The sequence below is a fragment of the Caenorhabditis briggsae genome, assembly GCF_000004555.2.
Source record: "Caenorhabditis briggsae complete genome, chrV, whole genome shotgun sequence".
Taxonomy (NCBI): Eukaryota; Metazoa; Nematoda; class Chromadorea; order Rhabditida; family Rhabditidae; genus Caenorhabditis; species Caenorhabditis briggsae.
The window spans coordinates 14,434,765-14,455,446 of record NC_013488.2 but is presented as its reverse complement, the minus strand read 5'-3'; the positions used below and the strand labels follow the sequence as shown (position 1 = coordinate 14,455,446).

Sequence of the window (20,682 nt, the reverse complement as noted above, 5' to 3'; positions counted from 1 at the left end):
TATCACCACACTGCACATTTGTCTCTCAAAAATGCTCTTGTTGTTGTTTTTTTTTTCATTTTTGTTGATTTTTTATTTCCGCATGTCCTCACACTATCACTGCTTTCCAGTTTGCACACAGGATGGAGCCCGACAAAGAAATACCGCTCGACGAAATACGAAAGAATAAAGGTGACAGTTCCCTGCCAAATGCATGATTTTTTTTCTAATTTTTCCACTTTGTTTTTTTTCCGGAATAATTGAAATATGCCTGAATTTCAAGATTTCTAAATAAATCCGCTGTCGAGATTAATCCACCTTTATACCTTCTCCGGGACATTTATCATATTTCCTACTACTTTACAACTCAAAACTTCCCTATTTTTCAGGCCGTGCCTCTCGCAAAAACCCGGTCAAAATGGCCAGACTGGCGCTTGACTTCCTGTTCTTTCGGAGGTTCTGGCGCCTGCTAAAAATCCTCTTCCCGTGCCATCGAAGATCGATCACCGCATGGCTCGCGGGAGCTCTTCTAATTGCCACTGCCATCGATCAAGTGATGACCTATTTGGTTGGTATCCAGCCCAGTCTGTTCTACGTGGCATTAGGTAATCGAGATCTTGACACATTCAAGACGCTGTGTGCCAGAGGAGCAGCAATTATTATTGGAAAAGCATTTGTAAGTATTCTTATTCAATGAAAATAAAAACTTGATCGAAAAATAATAATTTCAGACATTGGCTGTCTTCAAATATCTCACCAACATGCTCGCTATTAGAAGCAGACAAGTTTGTAACTTGACAATGCACAGGTTATATTTTAAAAGACAAGCGTTCTACAAACTTTCTTCATCAGGAGATATGCTGGATAATCCGTAAGTTATTCTTAATCCCCAATTTTTGGAATTTTTTAAACTTCCAGTGACCAACGTCTCACTCAAGACATCGAAAAAGCCACACGAATCCTCTCCAACGATCTCCTAGCTCCAGTAGTGACTGCTCCATTCATCATTGGATATTACACGTGGCTCACATACGATAGCTCCGGATGGATTGGTCCTGCAGCGATCTACTCCTACTTTGTTATTCAAACGATTATCAACAAAATGGTACTATCTCCAATTGTGCAGAAAGTGTCGGAACAAGAGAAAATGGAGGGAGATTTCCGACAGAGACACATGGAAGTTCGATCTAATGTCGAGGCTATTGCATTCTATAGAGCTGGAGTTTTGGAGAATATCATGACGAATCAGAAGCTGAAGTCCCTGATTCTCACACAGAAGTCGTTGACGGAGTGGAGAATGCTTCTGAACGGAATCACCAACATTTTCGATTACTTTGGCGGCATTCTCTCTTATCTTATCATCGGTGTCCCTGTCTTCATTTCTCATCTCTATGACGACGTTACGCCCGCCGAATTGAACGGAATCGTTTCGAGGGTATGTTCTTCTTTTTTTTAAAGAAATTGCAAACGTGCAAAGCTCGAAATTTGATCATCGATGTTTGACTGACAGGTTATCGGATACTGATAAGACGCAGAAAAAAGTTATGTTGGCAGTGAATGATATAGAAAAAGATTAAACGAAAAAGCTTCTGATAATGGGATCTATTGTCGGGTGAGGATTATATTTCGAACGGGGTCGCATTTTCAGTCTTTACAGGGAAGATTTTGATGGAAATCTAAGAATATGTTAAGAAAAGCCTTTCTAGACTCTTCCGAAACTTTTAGAATCCGCTCGCCAATTTTAGCCGAGTTATATCAGTTTCAGTACAAAAATCAGGGTTTTTTCAGTGCAAAATATCAATTTTCTCAACTTCTAGAACATTTCAAAATACAACATTTGTTATGTGTTGCTTAGAACTTGGCTGAAACTGGCGAGCGGATTTCCTAACCTCTCCTGAGATTTTCATAAAAATCTGGGGTCCCAAGGTGTTGAGGTTCTTTGTTAGGCTTTTTTATTGATTCCTAAAAGTACAAGAAACTACGAAAATCTAATTTCCCAGCGAGTTTTCCTTTTGCAAGGATCCTTCTATTCAATTTCTATTCGGCAGTACTTCCATTGAGTTTCCTGGTATTCCTTCGCTCTACATTTCTTGCTCTCCATTCCTATTCTTTCTTTTTTTTGACTCTCGATCAGACTCTCGTCACAAAAAAATCTCGGTTGATTGACTCAATTTTGGCGACGGACGCATCTCTCTCTCTCGATTGTATTAGGCATCAATAATAGATGCCATTTATCCGTCCAATCCCCAAAAAGATTGTTTTTCCGGTTGTTCTCTTCATTCCGAACAAGAGGTGACCAAAGTGTCGGAGAGAAGAAGTGGACATATTAATTCCGTGCCGGCGGTTTTTTTTCACTTTTTTACTTCGAACGAACGACATCTGGTCGTGATAGTAACTAGTGAACATTGGGAGTGAGCAAATCAAAAGCAGATTTTTTGGTTCCGCTAGTTGAGTCATTCTCCCGGAGTTTCTCGTTCTTTGGGCTCCTGGACGTTTCAGAAACCACCATTTCAGAACCCGATGTTTCAGAACTTTTCTGCATTTTTGCGTAGTGCTTTTTGCACACCGAATGAGTGCTGCTCATTTCAAATCGTTTTACTTCAAATAATGATAGGTTCGCACTCGGAAACTCTTAAAAATCGAAAAAATAAGTTGAAAATTTCAAAAACTGTATCAAAATATGCAAAAATATCAAACTTATATTCGCCCTCGAAAGTTTTTTGCGTTCTTTTAGATACAGTCTTTGAAATGTTCAATTTTTTTTCGATCTTCTGAGAGTTTTCGAGTTTCCGAGTGTGAACCTATTATTATTTGGAGTACGGTTGAAGATAACGAATAGAAAAGCAGAAAAAAAACAAATTGAAACAATACTCATGAATGTTGTGTGCAAAAACTACTACGCCAAAAATGCAGAAATGTCCTGAAACGTCCAGGAGCCGTTCTTTGTGTGTGTAGAACCAAATTGCACTTTGCTTTATAACAATAACAAAAAATTGGAATCAAAATATCAGTTTACATGAAAGTTTAGAGTTTAGAATAGACAAGAAATGCGATACCCCTCCTGCAAAAAGTGAACTTCTCGTCTCTCTTCGATTTCTGATGACTTCGAGGAATCCTTGGTGTTTCTTACCACAGATTGGGATCTGAAAAAGCACGTCTTCTAGGATCATTCTAATCGAATGTATCTCTTGTCGTTGCTCTTTGATTTTCTTCAAGTGTCGTCGCCCCGGAAGAGAGTACTGGCAGATGGTCGTTCAGTTCACAGAGTCACAAGGCAACAAACACAATCGGCACTCCTTTTTCGTCTCCTTCCTTCCTTTTTGCCAGATAGAGCAGCTTGAGAAAAGAATGAAAAGAATTGGGGGCTTGGGATTGAACAACTGGTGGAGAAGTCAGCTGACTCTTTGTGATCTCATCAATTTCTTTTTTTTTCTCAAATGAATGATGATTAAACGAAAAGAATAGCACAAAGAAAACAACTCCCCAGCGATTTCGCTGATGGAAAAGAACTTTGGAATTTAGAAAATACATCTTAATTTGAAGAGAAAGGAGTCTTACTTTGGAAAGAAAGATCTCTAGGGAATTTGCAGTAGTTTTTTCTTCGTTTAGAATGTTCAGCACTAACGAACACTTCTTCCAATCCATCAAAAATTGATCAATTCGAGAAAATTGGGACAACTTTTGGCTTGCTACTCTTTCAAATTGGACCAACAATTCGTCAGTCCTCCGCTTTCTTTTATTGTCGTCCCACCACAAACTAATTAATCACTTTCCCCCTTCTTGACTATCTGGAGCCCATCTGCCCGGGTCTTTATTCTTTCTGGGAATAGAGAAAAGAAGGAAAGCTAGCTGAGATCTGGGATCATAAAAAGGGAGAAAGCTAGATTTGGAGAAGCATGGGCTATTTGAAAAATGAAAAATAATCTTTCAGAATGCCTTCTTCTACCTCTACCTCATCTACAGCTTCTCGACAGTCCTCAAGCTTGCCGGCGATTTTGGAGAACTTGCTGGAGTCACGCATCGTGTGATGGAGCTTCACGAAGAGCTGAATCGCCTCCACTCGGACTGCCTCGAGACAGATCGCCCTCCATCCACCGTACCATCGTCTGTAGTCGTCATTGCTTCTGATGAGGACGACAAGTCGGCGACACGACACATGCAAGAGATCCACGGAAAGCAAATGTCGTTGGAGAGAGATGAGCAAGAAGAGGAAGAGGCGCAGTATCTGTTGGGTGGGAAAACGAATGCGGACGATGAATGGCCGGATGACGGAGTGGCGATTACGGTAGACTCGGCAACACTTTCGCCGCCAAATGATCATAGTCATTTGATCGTGCAATGTAAGAAGTTTAGATTCAGATTGATATGTGAAGAATTGTATTTTTTCAGTGCTTTCCCTTCAAATCATTCAAGGTCAAACGTTATTGATTACTGGTGACAGTGGATCCGGAAAGTCTTCTCTCCTCCGAATGTTTGCCGGTCTCTGGCATTGCTCATCAGGAAAAATGGACTGCCATTGGCGCCGCCTTACATCCAATCTATTCTTCCTGGCTCAAAAACCATATTTCCCATCTGGCAACACAACTCTCCGACAACAAATTGTCTATCCTGTGAAGGCGTTGCAAGTCGATAAAGATGTCTCCAGAATCTCCCAGATCCTCGAATGGGTCAAAATGGAGCATCTCATCGAGAGATGTGGAGGTCTTGATACGCCAGTCGAATGGGATTGGATGAAGACGTTATCGCCTGGAGAGCTTCAACGGTTGTCGTTGGCGAGAGTGTTTTATCAGAAGCCACGAATTGTGTTCCTCGATGAATCCACATCAGCTATCGGGTTCGAATTGGAAATGGCAATTTATCGGAAGTTGCAAGAGGAGAAGATCACATTTGTGTCTGTTGGACATCGTTACTCGTTGAAACAGTTCCATGATATGGAATTGAGAGTCAAGGTGGGCTATCTTTCCTCTTAACTGGAAATTCAATCTCAAAAATATTCCAGGGTCGCGGAGGAGAATGGTCACTCCATGACATCGACACAGCGTCGATTGCCAGCCGAACAGCTAGTTTCCTTGGCACTGATACTGTACTTTCCATGTAATTGTAATCACTTCTATATCTAGTATTATCTCTTTTTTATCCTCGTGTCCTGCCAAGTACCAAGCTTTTCCCCCTTTTTCCACTTCAGGTACATACAGTTCTCTCCCAGATCCTCAAGAGCTTTATTATTCTTGTTCCATTTTTTTTCATACTACTCGCTTTCTACACATTCTTCCCTTATCACTCATTTGCTTTCTATCCGAGCTTCAGACCTCACACACAGCTGTATTTGTTGTCTCATATTGTACTTTAAATATCGCTTTACACACGCTATCGGAGATTTTTATTTTGTGTTCAATTTGACATACTTTTTGTGTACAGTTTTACTTTTCGTGTTCAATTTGACATACTTACATCGAATTCTCTGTCTGTCCCTGCTCCTTGTTTTACGTTCTTTTTTTCCGTCCATACTGGTAATTTTCATATTTTCCGTTTTTTTGCCAATCATTATACCCCCAAAAATTGCTTATTTATGTTGCTGCTTATGAAAATTTCGGTTGAGAATTCTTTTTTTCTGCAGAAAGTTTATGATGGACATTTCTGCCTCGGGAACATCATCTGATAAGGAAAAAGGCATTTATTGTCATGTTCCTAGATTGCGAACAAGTCTAAATAGGTACCCGTTGGGATTTCTACACAAAAAAATTCAAAAAGAAGCAAATCTAGCCAAAACCGGTATCGCTGGATACAGTTGAGATCAGAGGTCGGCACATTTCGAGATTTTTTTGGATGATTCGTTGAACATGAACCCGTGTAGCCGACCTCAGACAAAGCGGATCTATCAGAATAACTCTCCGAAGAGGTTAACGGCAGAAAAGAATCACTACAAAAGAGAAGAGGATTCAGAAAAATCGATATCCATGAAGCATCGGATCGACGATAGTGGAGCCGGCTTCTGGCAGCAAGAAGTGATTGTTGGTGGCCCAGAAGTCGGTTTGAGTTAGAAGACGTTTGCATTTCTGGAAAAAACTGATTTATTTTTAATGCCATTGATTTTTGAAAAGTTCGAACTTGAATTGCTCAATAAAAGCGCTCGAAACTTGAATTTTCCGCTCAGAATCGATTTTTTGATTTTAAAATCAAACGCTTTTTCAGATGGAATGCAGGTATAAAACCGAAAGACTCGACAGTTCAATGTGAAGCTTTTGCCGTATTTGATGATATTAAAAGCTCAACGACAGCCTTATTTTCGCCCACAAAATCGATTTTTTTTAAATCTTAAAGCTTCTATTTCGCCAAAGTGACCCCTATAAGTACCTCTTGTGAAGTAACGAGCAATGTCTTTTCGGTTTCTTTACGCGAGGGTGATGGAGATACAGGAGTGAGCTGAAATTACTCGAAATTTTGAAACGGAAATCGAGAAGAATCAACGAAAAAAAAGGCGAATTGTTAATTGCCAGTTTACGGTACTTGGTAAAAAAAAGAACTGATAAGAGATAAGGGGAACAGAAGCGATACATAAAGACAAAGATCAGTTGGCTGACCGCGAACTTAAAAAAAAAGACAGAAATCGAGTTACTGTAAAAGCTCTCATAGAAGCCCACGCTATACATGCACGTTAAGCTCAATTATCTCGTTTCCCATGAAAGATATGAAAAAGTGGTCAACTGACAAAATGTTTCACATATTATCATAAAAATTTTATCTGTTGACAACTTTTTGATACCTCACCAAAGAACCGAGATAATTGAGCTCAAAGATCGATTATAAAGTGGGCTTCTTTTAGAGAATTTACAGTACGAAGGTTTTGTTTCCTTGGTCTTATGGTGTCTATCTAGAAAGTTCGATGAAAAAAAATTTGCTCAATTTTAGTTTGGGACCAAAGCAGCTTTTAGATTCAGTTAGTTAAAGTTCTAAAACAAGAAGCAGCTAAATGAGCACAAAACCAAAACAACACTGACATATAAAACGAAACCTACTGATTTCTAGGGGTCAGGCAAGATATCAGATATTGGTCATGGTTATTTCTTGTCAGTGTTGAATGCTTCCGGCTATTGAATGCTTCCAATTACAGTATCATGAAGGAGAATGACAATTCATCCAACTGGAAAACAAAATGGGTTTTCTTTTTTAGGTAGCGAAGTTAGCAACTAAGGCACGGAGTTAGCATTAGTTAAAGAAAAGAATTAAAGATGCTACTCACCGGGAGGAGTTGACTTTCAGCACAGATTTTTTCAGCTTCTTTGGTGACGTTGCTGAGAAGATTGAAGTCGAGAAGAAGGCGATACGTCCATTCGACGGTGAAGAATGTGGCAGCGTTTGAGGGGAAGGCTCTGGAAATTGAGAATATGATCCAATTATAGAATTAGTTTTAGACTTTCTGAAATTTTAATTCAACGATTTTTGAAACAGAATTATTTTGAAAAGTTCGGGACCCACCAATCCAGGTTGGGCCCTGATTTTCCAAACTTTGATTCTAATATTTTTGAAACGGAAACTTTTTCCAACCTGATAAGTGCAGAATTGAGACCAACGAAGAATGCTCGGAATCCTCTTTCAGCATACGTGGATTGGATACAATGCCAATAGGATCTGTACGAATGATCTGCTTGGAATCTGGACTTGACAATATCAGTTGGGTAATTGAAGAGCCAGGAGAACATTCCAGCTGATCCACCAGCCAACAGAAGTTGAGCACTAGTAAGATTTTCAGTTTTCCCGTTGCACATTGCTCTTGTCATCCATTCATAAGACGCGAAATATACACCGAATGCTGGAGCATCGCGGGCAACAGTGGCTAGGAATCCTCTGAAATAAGAAGAACAATTTATGATGACGTTGATGGTGTCATAACTTTTAGGGATCAGTTGGAATACGAAAACAATGGTGAAGGAAGTCATGTGACAATTTTTTAGATCAAAATGAACGGGAGAGGGTGTGGATGTGGTCAAAATGATATGACAAGTTGATGGACAGTTGAGGTTAAAAATAGATGTACTTCGAAAGGTTATCAAAATTACAACTTTTGATTTTTTTTGTTCCTAGATGCAGTAACGGTAAGGATACCGTAAATGGTCTAATTGATGGCCCCCTATATCTAGACTTTGAGTTCAATTATCTCGGTCTCGGACATTTTTGATATCTTTCGCAGGAATCGAGATAATTGAGCTCAAAGTTGACAGTTTGGATGGTATTATATTGGAAGCAGTACGGTATATCCAAAACTTTCTAACATTACAGTGATAGCAAGTCTCTACCTGTTCATAGATTTCAATCCATGAGTCCTTATCAACTGCCTCGTAGCATCAACTGGTCCCTTATATTTCTTTAGTGCTTTATCATCCTGAATCTGCAGGAGTAGCTTGACTCTTTCCGTTGGCGCTGCGATCACACTCTGAGCCATTCCAGCGGCAGCTCCGCCCACAAAATGAGATGTTATTGAGTCTGGTTCATCCATTTGTCTACAAGTTCCACCGTGGACTCCGAATACAATTGCATTGATTGCAGATAGGGAGAGAAGTGGAGATGACATTCCTGAAAATATTCTCTAGTCCCTCATTCCTTTTGCTATGACTCTTTCTGATTTGAGATTTGAGATCAAGAGGGAAGGGTTTAGGAAGATTTACAACAGTGACAGGACCCATATCGTCGCACGTCTCGGGGGCGCTTTTCTGTCTTTCTTTCTTTCGTCGACGGATTGTGGTGATTTGTCGGCGACACAAGGAAAGAGAAGAAAGCGCAATCAGTCGTCGTTTGTTTTGTGTCCAATATTTTCAACTGTTGCCAAATAAGATGAAATGTAGTGACACTCACCTTTGTAGAGACCACGGAAGCCCTCCTTCTGAACAATCGTCTTGAAACAGTGGAATGTGCCACGGTACTGTGGATTCGGACCATGCTGGGTTTGGAGCCGAACCTTGACAGTGTCCAGTGGATGTCCGGCAAGGACTCCAGCGGCTCCTGGAAAAAGTTCTTTTTTGATATCACATAATTGTGATGGTTATGACAATATGAACTACCGAAAAACCTGTAATAGAAGGGTCCTTTTACTTTTATCTTTGAGTCATTTTATATCAGTTTCTGTCAAAAAATAGGAAAAAGTTATCAACTGATAAATTGTTTATCATAATATCAGAAGTGTTTAGTCAGTAGAAATATTTTTTATATCTTTTACAGGAACCAATATAAACTTGCTCAAACTTGACAGTGTGGGGGCCCGTCTATAACAGGGTTTTTGGTATTTCAAAATCAAAAAATGTTCTATGCATGACATCCTAAATCTTGTCCCGAGGTGTCATTAAGTGTCTAACTATCACGTGGTGGTGTATCTCAATCTGTTCGCTCTTGCCCAATACTTACATACATATACTGATATATCAATCTTATTTTACTGTTTCACCACTCCCATTCGGTTCAAGGGAAAAAGAACTTTCTCGAATAGGAGAAAAATGGTCTGATTACGAGATAAACTTCTAGTCGATATAGAAATGGAAAATGGGAGGTGATTAAGATATGATTTGACAGATTTTCTTGAGAACCGTGTGGAGGAGATAGTCGCAACTTTTGAAAAGAGAGATGGTATTTCAAGAGGGATGAGATCAAAGAGTAAAGGTGAAAACTATTATTGTTGTGAGCCGAAAGTTCTGAAAGTTTTTGAACTTCTGAAGTTAGCATTAGGGTGAAGTACCTTAACAAAGCAGGAATTCGTGTACGAGGAATCCGCCATTTGAGTTCAATGAATTTTTGAGGCGTTTTCTAAACATCAGCTGACGGAAGAATTTCTTTTGCCCGCCGGACAGTTAATGGACAAGTATGGACCTCAATTATTTTCGCAAATGCCACAAAAATATAAATCTGTGAAAAATTAGAAGCTTAAAAACTGTATAGAATGTCTAACCCTAATTTTTCAAAAACGCTGGTCACTCCAATCGAATTCAGAACTTGTTTTTCTTTTACAGACTAGATCATGATTTTTGATTTGTCCGGATATATCGGTTCTTAACAGAATTTCGATATTATTCGACAAAGTTGACATACCGTAAAGCCTCTAATAGGGCCCCCACACTGTCAAGTGTGAGCTCATTTTTCTTGCCTCCTATGCAAGATATCAAAAATGTGTCAACTGGAAAAATAATTCTAATATTATGATGAACAATTTATCAGTTGACGACTTTTCGTTATCTTTTTGAAAAATTAAGATAATTGAACTCAAAGTCAAAGTATAGGGTGGGCTTTTAATTGAGTGTTTACGGTAATTGAGGAGCAACAAGGATTATCAAGTTTTGATTCAACCTTTTTTTTACCAAACGAACCTCCAAGAGAACCTGCGAACAAGTCAATGAGAGCACTCATTTTAACAGGTTAAAGAATGTGTTAAAGAATGCACAGTGCACAGTTCAGTCGTCAAGACTTTGAATTCAAAAACCGGGTGAAGGTGAAAGTGGAGAATGAGCAATGGGTTATAAACACATTGCGATTGAGGATATACCGTCGAGAGATTGGGTTCGGTGAGCGCTGATAGCGTCCTGTGACGTTTTTACTTATTTTTTGAATTGATGACACGCCTTCTGGTACTTCTTCTTCTGTTTCACTCCACCCCTTCCTTGTGCTACTGTTATCAGTGTCTTGAAGAGGTTAGAGATGAGAGACAGAAGACATGGAGATCGGTCGTTTTTGGTTAGTTAGCCCCCTCTCTCCCTCTTCCTTGCCTATTCGTCAATGATAATATCGAACAAGTCGACCTCCTAATCACAGAGAAGAAGATGACGATCATAAATATTGTCTCTATGACTCTCATCACTCTCAAACACTCCATGACGACGTCTTCATTGACTTTTTTTCAAGGAAAACAAAGACTACAAGTGTTCCTCTTGTGTTAAAAAAGTATGCTGAAATGGGAAAAAAATAAGAATCCACGAAAACTACAAAGATCGCTTCCAGTTTTTGCAAAAATTGAGATTTGGAGAGATAGGTCTTGATGACAGAAGTCGGGGTCATTAAAAGCGATTAAATTTATGGTTTCACTGAAATGAGAAGAATCAAAGGATTACGGTAGACACAAATCGTGATGTTTGGTGGTTCTTCTGAAGATTGGGTTCCGGTAGATGCACATTTTTTTGAAGAAAATTCATTTAAAAAACCTGGAATTTCAGGGTAAAAATAACTAGAAATTTGAATTTCTGTGCATTTTTTTCTTCAAATTCGGTGTTTTAAGCCAAAAATGAAGTTGATGACAAAATGCACTTAAATTCGAATTCTGGACATAAATTTTTAAAAAATCGATTTCGATGAGAAAATATTTTCCTGCGATTTCAGTCAATCATTGTTAATGTACTGTGTGTTTGAACCCGATACAAGGGATGGTCCAGTCCGAAATTGAAGTTTTCTGAGCCAGAAAAAAAATTGAAAACTAAATTTCTGGAATTTTTCAAAGTGAACGATCCGTGTCTTTTCCAAATATGGCTTAGATTCTTAAAGTTCAAAAAACAGTTTTCAGGGAAAATCTGAAAATGTTTGATAGAATTTAGTTTTGATTACCGTAAAACTTGTAATATAAGGACCTTCTAACTTCTAACTTTCAGCCAATATATCTCGATCCCTGTGAAAGATATCAAAAAGTTGTCAACTGATAAATTGTTCATTATAATATCATAAATAATTTTTCAGTTGACACATTTTTAATATCTTGCATAGGAATTGAGATAATTGAGCTCAAACTTGACAGTGTAGATTAGCGGTTTTACGGTAATTAGTCAACCCCAAAGGACACCTTGGTCCGATAATTCCAATTTCTTCAATTTTAGAATGATAGAAGTACTTCCGCACACAGAAATTTTCATTTCAAAATGTTCATTTCTCGGACAAATGTTCACAATTCTCTGATCCATTTCAATCTGTACATCGATTTTCACTTTCGGCGAAACTTGAAACATTATTATGAACCTATAAAAAACTGTTTATTATCACAAGCTGCAAAACAACAGATGTTTGATCTGGCTAGAATAACAAATTATTGATGTCTTGTCCATCGAACATCAGAACGTCTTTTTCTTCTTTGTGTCCTGCCTCTTCCACTAAAGTACGGTACGGGTGAACGCCTCCACTACGACTATAATCTTGATGTACCCATATTCAAGTACAAATTGTCTTCGGATGTGTACTCAACTTTGCTCTCTGGTCAAAAGACAATTTACGATGATGATGTCTGTCTCCAGAAAACCAATGACGTTGCAAGATTCAGAATCTAAGCCCTGATGACGTCACTGATAAACTGTTTCCTCTCCCACGTGGATGTCTAGCTTCCTGTTTACATTGAACAGCAGAGAGGGATGTGTAGTCATAATTGCCCAAATGAGAAATTGAAAAGTGAAGGGCGGAACAAGTTGTACTTCGCCCTGTTGCCTCTGACCGTGTGTCTTGCAGGCAACGTGATGATAATATGACGACGTCGTCGTCTTCTTCTCATCTGAATCTTTTTTCAACAAATTCTTTTACAGTATCAGAATATTAGAGAGTGATAAATCAAATACAAGACACGAGAAAGATATACAAGAGGAGGAACAAGAAGGAGAAGAGAAAAAGAAAGGCGTGTGATTTTTAGATGGTGTTAGATTGCATAACTTTTGACACTCTGTAGACAACGCATTATCAACGAGGGGTTCAGTGAGATATGTGAAAAACAAAAGGGTGTCTGCAAAATGGGAATTGTCCGAAAACTTTCAGAAAATCACGTAAGCATTAAAAATGAAAAAGTTAGCCAGAGAGAATAGATCGCGAACGATTATGGTTCTCTTTTGACTTCAAGTGGCGGTCTCAAAATTTTTGGAACTTTTTTTAGATGAAAATTCTGAACTGACATTCTTAAATAGTGATTTTCGTTGTTTCGAATCAGTATATCATTTTGAAATTGGTAGTTGGAAAATAGGCGAAAATTCGGGGGGTACAATGATTCGGGGGGTACAAGCTGAATTGAATTCCTGAATTTCAGAGCTTGAAAATATCAGAATTCTTAGAATTTCAGAACTTTGGAATTCCAGTATTTCGGAATCTGAAAATTTCGGAACTTCAAAATCTGAGAATCTGAGAATTTCCGACATTGTTCTTCTGATTTTTTATCATATTTTTCACATTGTTCTTTCTGATTTTTTATCATATTTTTCACTCTTCATGAAAAAAAAAATTGTAGACAATGTTGGGCATCGTCAAAGATTCTGGGGTACAACCCATTTCATTTAGGGGTACAACGCTTGTGGTTCGGGGGTACAATTTTTTTTGAGGGAGTTTCTGAATTCCTGAGGAAAATTGAGAAAAATTGGGAAAAAAACCGGAAAACTGGGGTAAAAACGAAGGAATATTGAGAAACAAAGAGAAATGAAATAGAATTGAGAAAAATTGATATTGAGGAAAGTATCGGCTGGGTTTTAATCCTAAATTAAGCATTAAAAACCTGAGTTTGTAAAACTTGTCAAGCTTATTTTACAGTTCTCCATTTTCAAAAAGAACAATGTGACAATGAGAAGTGAAAAATTTCTGTCGTCCTAAATTCCCAGATGCCGAAACACTGAAATTCCAAAGTTCTGAAATTCTCAGATTCTCAGATCCTGAAGTTCCGAAATTCTCAGATTCCGAATTCTGGAATTCCAAAGTTCTGAAATTCTGAAATTTTGAAGTTCTCAAATTCTGAGATTTCGAAGTTCTGAAGTTCTGAGATTCTGAAATTCGGAAATTTTCAGATTCTCCGATTTTGAAGTTCCGAAATTTTCATATTTCGAAATACTGGAATTCCAAAGTTTTGAAATTCTAAGAATTCTGAGATTTTCAAGCTCTGAAATTCAGGAATTCAGAAACTCTCTCAAAAAATATTGTACCCTCGAACCACAAGCGTTGTACCCCTAAATGAAATGGGTTGCACCTCAGAATCATTGATAGTTTGTTCCCCCGAATCGTTGTACCCCCGAATTTTTGTACCCACGAATTTTGGGCTCTTTATGACAAGGGGGGCCCATGAGAAAAGGGGGGGGGGGCAAGTCAAAAGGAGGGGCCCAAGTGGAAAAAATATGCCTGAGTTGATATTTACCGATTTTTTCAAGTTTTGTGACCGTTTCCATTAAAATTTCAAACTTTGAACACTTTTCATAATTTTTTGAAAATTTCAGTTTATATCATTTTTTGCATATTTTTTGTCTATTTTTTTGTTACTAAGCCTGAAAAAATCTGAAACTAGCTGATTAACTCCAAATTACACAGTTACAATGTAAAAAATAGTGTTGTTTATGCAAAAAAACCGGCCTAAACTGAAATTGTTTGAAGTTACAAATTTTTTTGGAAACATGCGCAAAGTACCAAATTTTTTATAGAAACATTCGAAAAACTTGAAAAAATTGGTAAATCTTAACTTAGTTCACATTTTTCCACTTGAGCCCCCCCCCCCCCTTTTGACTTGGGCCCCCCCCCCTTTTNTCATGCCCCCCCCCCCTTTTCGCTTGGGCCCCCTTTTTCTCATGGGCCCCCCCCCCTTGTCATAAAGAGCCGAATTTTGTACCCCCCAATCACCAATTTTGTACCCCTAAATCAGTTGTACCCCCTTGTACCCCCGAATTTTTTGCCGAAAAATAGTATTGATTCTGAAATCAAAACTTCTGGCTCTAGTTGGTTATTTTGGTACTCACTATAGAATATTTTTGGGTTCACGATTTTTTAGTCCTTTGTAAATATTAGAGTTTCGTCTCGCGAGAAATTTCTTGCAAGACTCGCAATTTCTCGCTTTTGTCTTGTCTTGCGTCGTCTCGTCTCGTCTCGCACAAATGCTTGGCTCGTATCGTTCTCGCAAATGCTCGCAATTTCTCGTTTCACGTGCAAGACTCGCATTTTTCATGCGAGTCTTGCAAGTCGCGCAATTTGTCTTGCATAGAAGAGTAGCCGGAAATAGTAACGTTCATAACTTGGAACAAACTTATCCAAAACATGTGAAAATTTTTGTGAAAAGTACAGTAAAGCCAGATATGTCCAGAATGGCTTTTAAATAACAGAATCCGGAAAAATCGATACTTCACGGAACCAAAATGTCAATGTCAGAAATATCAATGTCAATATAAAGAATATCAGGAATAACTTTTCTGACAAACGGAATCCGCAATGAAACAATTTTCTCGGAATCCATAATCCGGAATCCGGACAAATAAAAATTTCACGGAATCCGGAATCCGGAATCTGGAAACCAGGAATTCAGAATCCGGAAACCAGGAATCCGGAAACCAGGAATATGTAATCAGGCCCGGAACCCGGAATCCAGAATTTTATTCCGGATTCCGTTTCTCAAAAAAGTTATTCCTGGTATTTCTTACATTGACATTGATATTTATGACATTGACAGTTTGATGCCGTGATGTATCGATTTTTCCGGATTCCGTATTTTAAAAGTCATTCTGGACATATGTGGCTGTACTGTACTTTTCACAAAAATTTTCACATGTTTTAAGTTTGTTCCATGTTTCTATTTCCAGCTACTCTATTATGCGAGACAAATTGCGAGACTTGCAAGACTCGCATGAAAAATGCGCGTCTTGCACGTGAAACGATAAATTGCGAGCATTTAGAACGAGACGAGACAAGCATTTATACGAGATAAGACGAGGTGAGTCCCGAAAATTTCTTGCAAGACTTGCAAGAATTCTCGTTCTTCCCGAACGCCAGTGCTCTCGAGACGGATTTACTTACTAAATGTGAGAATATTCAAAAACTTAGGACTAAAATAACCAGCTAGAGCAAACCTTTTCACATACCGTACACCTTGAATAGAACTGCCAAGTTTGAGATGAATTATCTCAATTCCTATGCAAGATATCAAAAATGTGTCAACTTACAAAACACTTATGATATTTTGACAAATAATTTATCAGTTGACAACTTTTTTATATCTTTGACAGGAGAAGAGAAATATTGGCTCAAAGTTAGAAGTTAACGGACCCTTCTATTACAGGTTTTTAGGTATTTGATATTTCTCGTGAACTCAGTGTCAGTTTAATGTGACCTCCGTGAAATCCTAAAAAATGGGGGCAATGTTCAGTAGTTAGAAAAATAAGGGAAAATTAGTACTCAGTTTACAACGTTCAAGTTTAGGGGCCTTTATTTCTTAGATGCAGGAACTACGAAGACTTCTAGCACAGATTCCAGGGCAATTCCAGGATCGGCAGACTGAAGATAAGAAAAAATTTAGTTTTTAGTTTTCAATGTTAGTGTTCCAGAAGCTGCTTGGCCTTCCGGGTGGAGAAACTTCGAAGGTTTTGAAAACGGGACAGTTTCGGTGTTCAACAGGATTGGAATTCAGGCCACAGGAGTGGCAAAATATGATGAAAGGTGAGGAAATGGAAATCAGTAAAGTTTGAAAGTTTTCTCGGGTTAGAACATCCTAAAGGCTAGTTGTAACTTTTTGAAAACTGATCAAAAATTGCCAAAATTCGTAGGAAAACATGGGGCTATATGAGTTGTGAGGTGCCACTAAAATTTTTGATGTTCACGTGATTTTTTTGACCTAAGCCTATTTTTAAGAAAAAAATCACGTAAAAATCGAACATTTAAGTGGCACTTTTTTTATATTTTTTTTTTGAAAATAGTAATTTCAGGTTGACCAACAGTCACGCCTTCCACGTCAGTTGCAGAAAGATTTCAGAAACTCTGATGCAAATTCGATAAGGTAACAAAAATGAAAATTGCTAAAACAATTAGTTACATTTCAGATTTCGAATGTTAATGAAGAAATCATCATGATGTTATTACAATGCCATCAGGAACGTCAGGACGTCAAAAATTCGTGAAATTTTTTTTTGATATGTTTTGTTTTCTTGTCCGCTTCCGGGAGCTTCCGGGATCAGCAGGATACTCCGGATGACAGGAGTAGCGAAAGGTGAGGAAATGGGATTTCGGAAAATTTTTAAATTTGCGGGTCCTGTTTCTTGAAAATTCGGAAATCCTGTTTTCATGATGGATTTCTCATTTTAAACATGTCCTTTGAAATCTTTTTATAAACACCTTCTCGAAAACGTTAAAATTCCAGGAGCTGCTGGTGTTAGAAATGCCCAAACTTCGAAGACTGCCAAGATATCTTCAGGACAGTTTTCGGGACTATCATGAAGGGAATTCAGATGACAGGAAAGGCAACATCAAATAAAGGTAAGAAAGTGGGAAATAGTAAAGTTCAGAAATTTTCTCGGGTCAGAACATCCAAAGTCAAGTAAACAAAATTGTCCCTGAAATATTTTTCATCAATTTTCAAAAATTTTTACGCGATTTTTTTTTGACTAAACCTATTTTTCGTTAGGGGTTTGGAGATTTATTTTTAAAGTAACTATGAGAAAAATCACGTGAAAATCAATTTTTACTGCATTGACATTTTAAAAAATTGATATAAGTTAATTAGTTAGATTTCAGATTCCGAATGACAAACGACAAATCAACAGGTTGTCATCAGGATGCATCGGAAAGCAGCAGGATGTCGACTCTTCGTGAACTTTCTTTTTTGATTTTCTGGCCCGTGCGGTTTTTTTTTCGGTTTTTCGCTTCCTCTTCGGAATTCGGCGTCGTTGTTGTCCTAGTTTTTGGCATGGTCTTTCTGGTTGTCGTGGTTCGTCCGGTTGAGTATCGAAGTATTTGTGTTGCAGTTATTAATGGGTTAGAAGAGGTATCCCTTGTGGTATCCTCGGTGAAACTTTGTAAAAGACAGAAAACTTAAAAATGGAATTAAACAACTATCAGGTCAGGGAGAATATTAAGTGTAAAAAAAGCTATTAAATAAAATGAAACGTTTAAAACACTGGTCAAATAAAAACAATAAATGAGTGTTGTGGTTTGAAAACGTTTATAAAAATATTCTCAATAAATGATGTAGCCTGGTACTTGTGTTGGATTTTTTTGATATATGATTTTGGGATAGCACTACTGCCAGACAAGAACTAGACGAATTAGAACTCGTAATTGTTTAGATGATGTAAACTAAACAAAATCTCTGTAATCTTGAAAAAACGGCGATTTTTCGAAACTACCGTAAACGCTCCAATAGAAGGCTACCATAAACTTTGAGCTCAATTATCTGAATTTCTATAAGAGCAGTGTGCCTTATCGACAAAGATTTTCCGATTTTGTCGACAAATTTACCTGACAAATTATCGATAAATTTGTCGATAAAAAACGATAAACTTTTTTCGATAAATTGTCGACAAATTATCGGTAAATTTGTCGAAAGTAATTTATCGACAAAATTTTGTTGACAAATTGTCGATAAATTTGTCGTTTTCTTTGTCGATAAATTTGTCGAAGGGGGCATTTGTCGACAAATTATCGACAAAAAGTTGCTATTGACCGCCGGAATTACTTGTAAAAAATCGTATCTCATCTTTTCTTTTCTAGGCCATGTGACCTGGTGGCCTAATTTTTCCAACACGAATTTTCTAGGCCACCAAACTTTTTGACCTGAAAATGATCTGATGTTAACATGGTGGGTTTTAATCCATTTTAACATGGTGGCCTAACTTTTGCAATATGAGTTTTCTAGGCCACCAATCTTTTTGACCTAGAAATGGTCAGAAATTCATCTGGTACATTTTCTGAACCATTTTGGTTCGTCAGCTGAATTCATCAGCTGACAAATTTTCGATGAGTGTTTTCGGAACGTTTTACGTTGATAGCAGCTAGATTCAAATTGTTTTTCTAGAAAGTTCTAATTTTTGAATTTTTACTGAATAATTGCTTTTCGATTGCAACAAAATTTTTTTTGATCTCCCCCATACGCGCCCAAAATGTATTTTTTCATTTGACCTATTTTGAAAAATATGAAAATAGAAACCCTTAAAAAGTGTTTGTTTTTTCATTTTTTTTTCCTCTATAAAACCAGCTTTTGAACGTAGATTGAATTTCCATCTTGTATCTCTCATAACCTTGTTTCTAAAAATTGCTTCTGTTTTCATGATGACAGGCCCATCGAACGACAAAGATAAAAAGATCTTTCAAAGAAGAAATCAATCCGCTTCGCAAACTGAAAATCGAAATCGAACTTCGGCCGCCTCAGATATAATCCGACGACGTTCCAATGAAGTCGCACCATATCGAGATACTCCGAGACCCAGTTCTTCTACCGATGTGGGACCTAGTCAACCGATGGATCATAATGTGAGTTCTAGATTTTTCTGAATACTCTAGAATACTGAATTTCGCACATTTCCAGGAAGCTACAAACGAGCCAGAACCACGAAAAGAAACAGAAAAAGAATACCTGGAACAATGGGGAGTGTTGTTTCGGATGATTCACTGAAGACTGCACCAAGAACTCCACCAGAAGAAGTAGGATCTTTTAACAGTCCTTTTAAGTAATTTAGTTTCAGACAGAAACTCCACGGTCGCAAACGCCAGTGACACCGTCAACAGTTCGCGAGAATAAAGATTTTGTGAAATCAGAGGATCAAGCAGGACCGTCCAACAGACAAGAACTCCACTCTGGAAGAGCAGTGTCAGAAGGAATATCGGATCCACTCGGAGCCGTGGGCCACCAGGTATGGCGCTCCCTCCGAATAGTACAGTTCATGATTCCGTAAATTTGGCGCCTTTGGCGTATTTCATCTATTCGATGCTCCCTCAAACACCAAATCTTCAACTTTGAGGTCAAATATCTCTGTTCCTATGAGAGGTATCAAAAATTTATCAACTGATAAAATGTTGGCTATATTATGATAAATAATTCACAAGTTGACCAATTTTCGATATGTTTCCTAGGAATCGAGATAATTGAGCTCAAAGTTGACGGTTAGGGTGCACTTCTCCCATGAGATGAAAATAATTGCCAGTTTTAACATGCCTGGAACTTGAGTTCATGCTTCAAAAATAATATTTTCAGCCAACAGAACCTCAAGTCGACTCTCCTCGTGAACCAATCCAACCGGTTATTGAGAACAATCAAGTGATTGCAAATCAACCAGTCGTACAAGTCAATCATAATGTACCTGCTGCTCCACCAGCCCAGAATGAACAAAACGAATGTTTGAGAACAATTGTGAATGCTTGTTCCTACTGTACTATTATGTGAAAGAAGATGTTTCGATTCAAATTTAATAATTATCTTACTTGTCTTTAATTTATTTCTTGTCTAATTTTCCCTAATTCTTAGATTCAATTATTGATAATTTCTTTGATAATAGCTCGCAATTTATTTTGATTTATTTATTTTGTATTGTCTATTCAATCAAACCTTGGCATTTTCTGACCATGAATACCCAACCATCTGTAGAATGCAATTGTCCAAACGACACCGATGGCGCTGGAAGTCCAACAAGGGATTATAGAAAGAATTGAAACTGAACATTTCCATACTCTAAAAAATTTCCAGATCTTGCTCACGTCCAACTCCAAAAGTTAACAGCATCAAACATGACACAGTGAAATTGTACTTGTCACTGAATCCTGTAAATGTGTCGACAGGAGCATGGCGAGCGTGGAATTCTGAAATTTGGACTTGCTGAACTTTTTCGCTCAAAAGTTCCCACCGGAAAATGAGAAGCTCTCATTTGAGCCCATTGTGTTACTGGAAGATTTTTTAGGTTCCATGATTGGAAAATAGTTCTGGATCTTGACTTGGGTATCAAAAAATGTATTCAATTACAAAATAATTAATACGATAAATAA

At 37.9% G+C, this 20,682-nt stretch overlaps 3 protein-coding genes across 3 annotated transcripts; 2 read left to right on the top strand and 1 right to left on the bottom strand.

The window, feature by feature from the left end:
• Positions 1–397: 397 nt before the first annotated feature.
• Positions 398–5,077, top strand: Cbr-pmp-3 (the record flags this gene model as incomplete). The annotated part of the gene is made up of 6 exons (XM_002637737.1): positions 398–655; positions 711–850; positions 898–1,414; positions 3,911–4,319; positions 4,369–4,928; positions 4,979–5,077. 6 exons carry the CDS (start codon positions 398–400, stop codon positions 5,075–5,077), a joined length of 1,983 nt encoding a protein of 660 aa, XP_002637783.1.
• Positions 5,078–5,918: 841 nt separating this feature from the next.
• CBG04567 lies at positions 5,919–10,368 on the bottom strand (the record flags this gene model as incomplete). The annotated part of the gene is made up of 7 exons (XM_002637736.1): positions 5,919–6,035; positions 6,334–6,402; positions 7,220–7,349; positions 7,525–7,824; positions 8,274–8,550; positions 8,830–8,976; positions 10,329–10,368. 7 exons carry the CDS (start codon positions 10,366–10,368, stop codon positions 5,919–5,921), a joined length of 1,080 nt encoding a protein of 359 aa, XP_002637782.1.
• Positions 10,369–18,975: 8,607 nt separating this feature from the next.
• CBG27219 lies at positions 18,976–20,086 on the top strand (the record flags this gene model as incomplete). The annotated part of the gene is made up of 3 exons (XM_045238111.1): positions 18,976–19,176; positions 19,389–19,556; positions 19,898–20,086. 3 exons carry the CDS (start codon positions 18,976–18,978, stop codon positions 20,084–20,086), a joined length of 558 nt encoding a protein of 185 aa, XP_045098328.1.
• Positions 20,087–20,682: the final 596 nt, after the last annotated feature.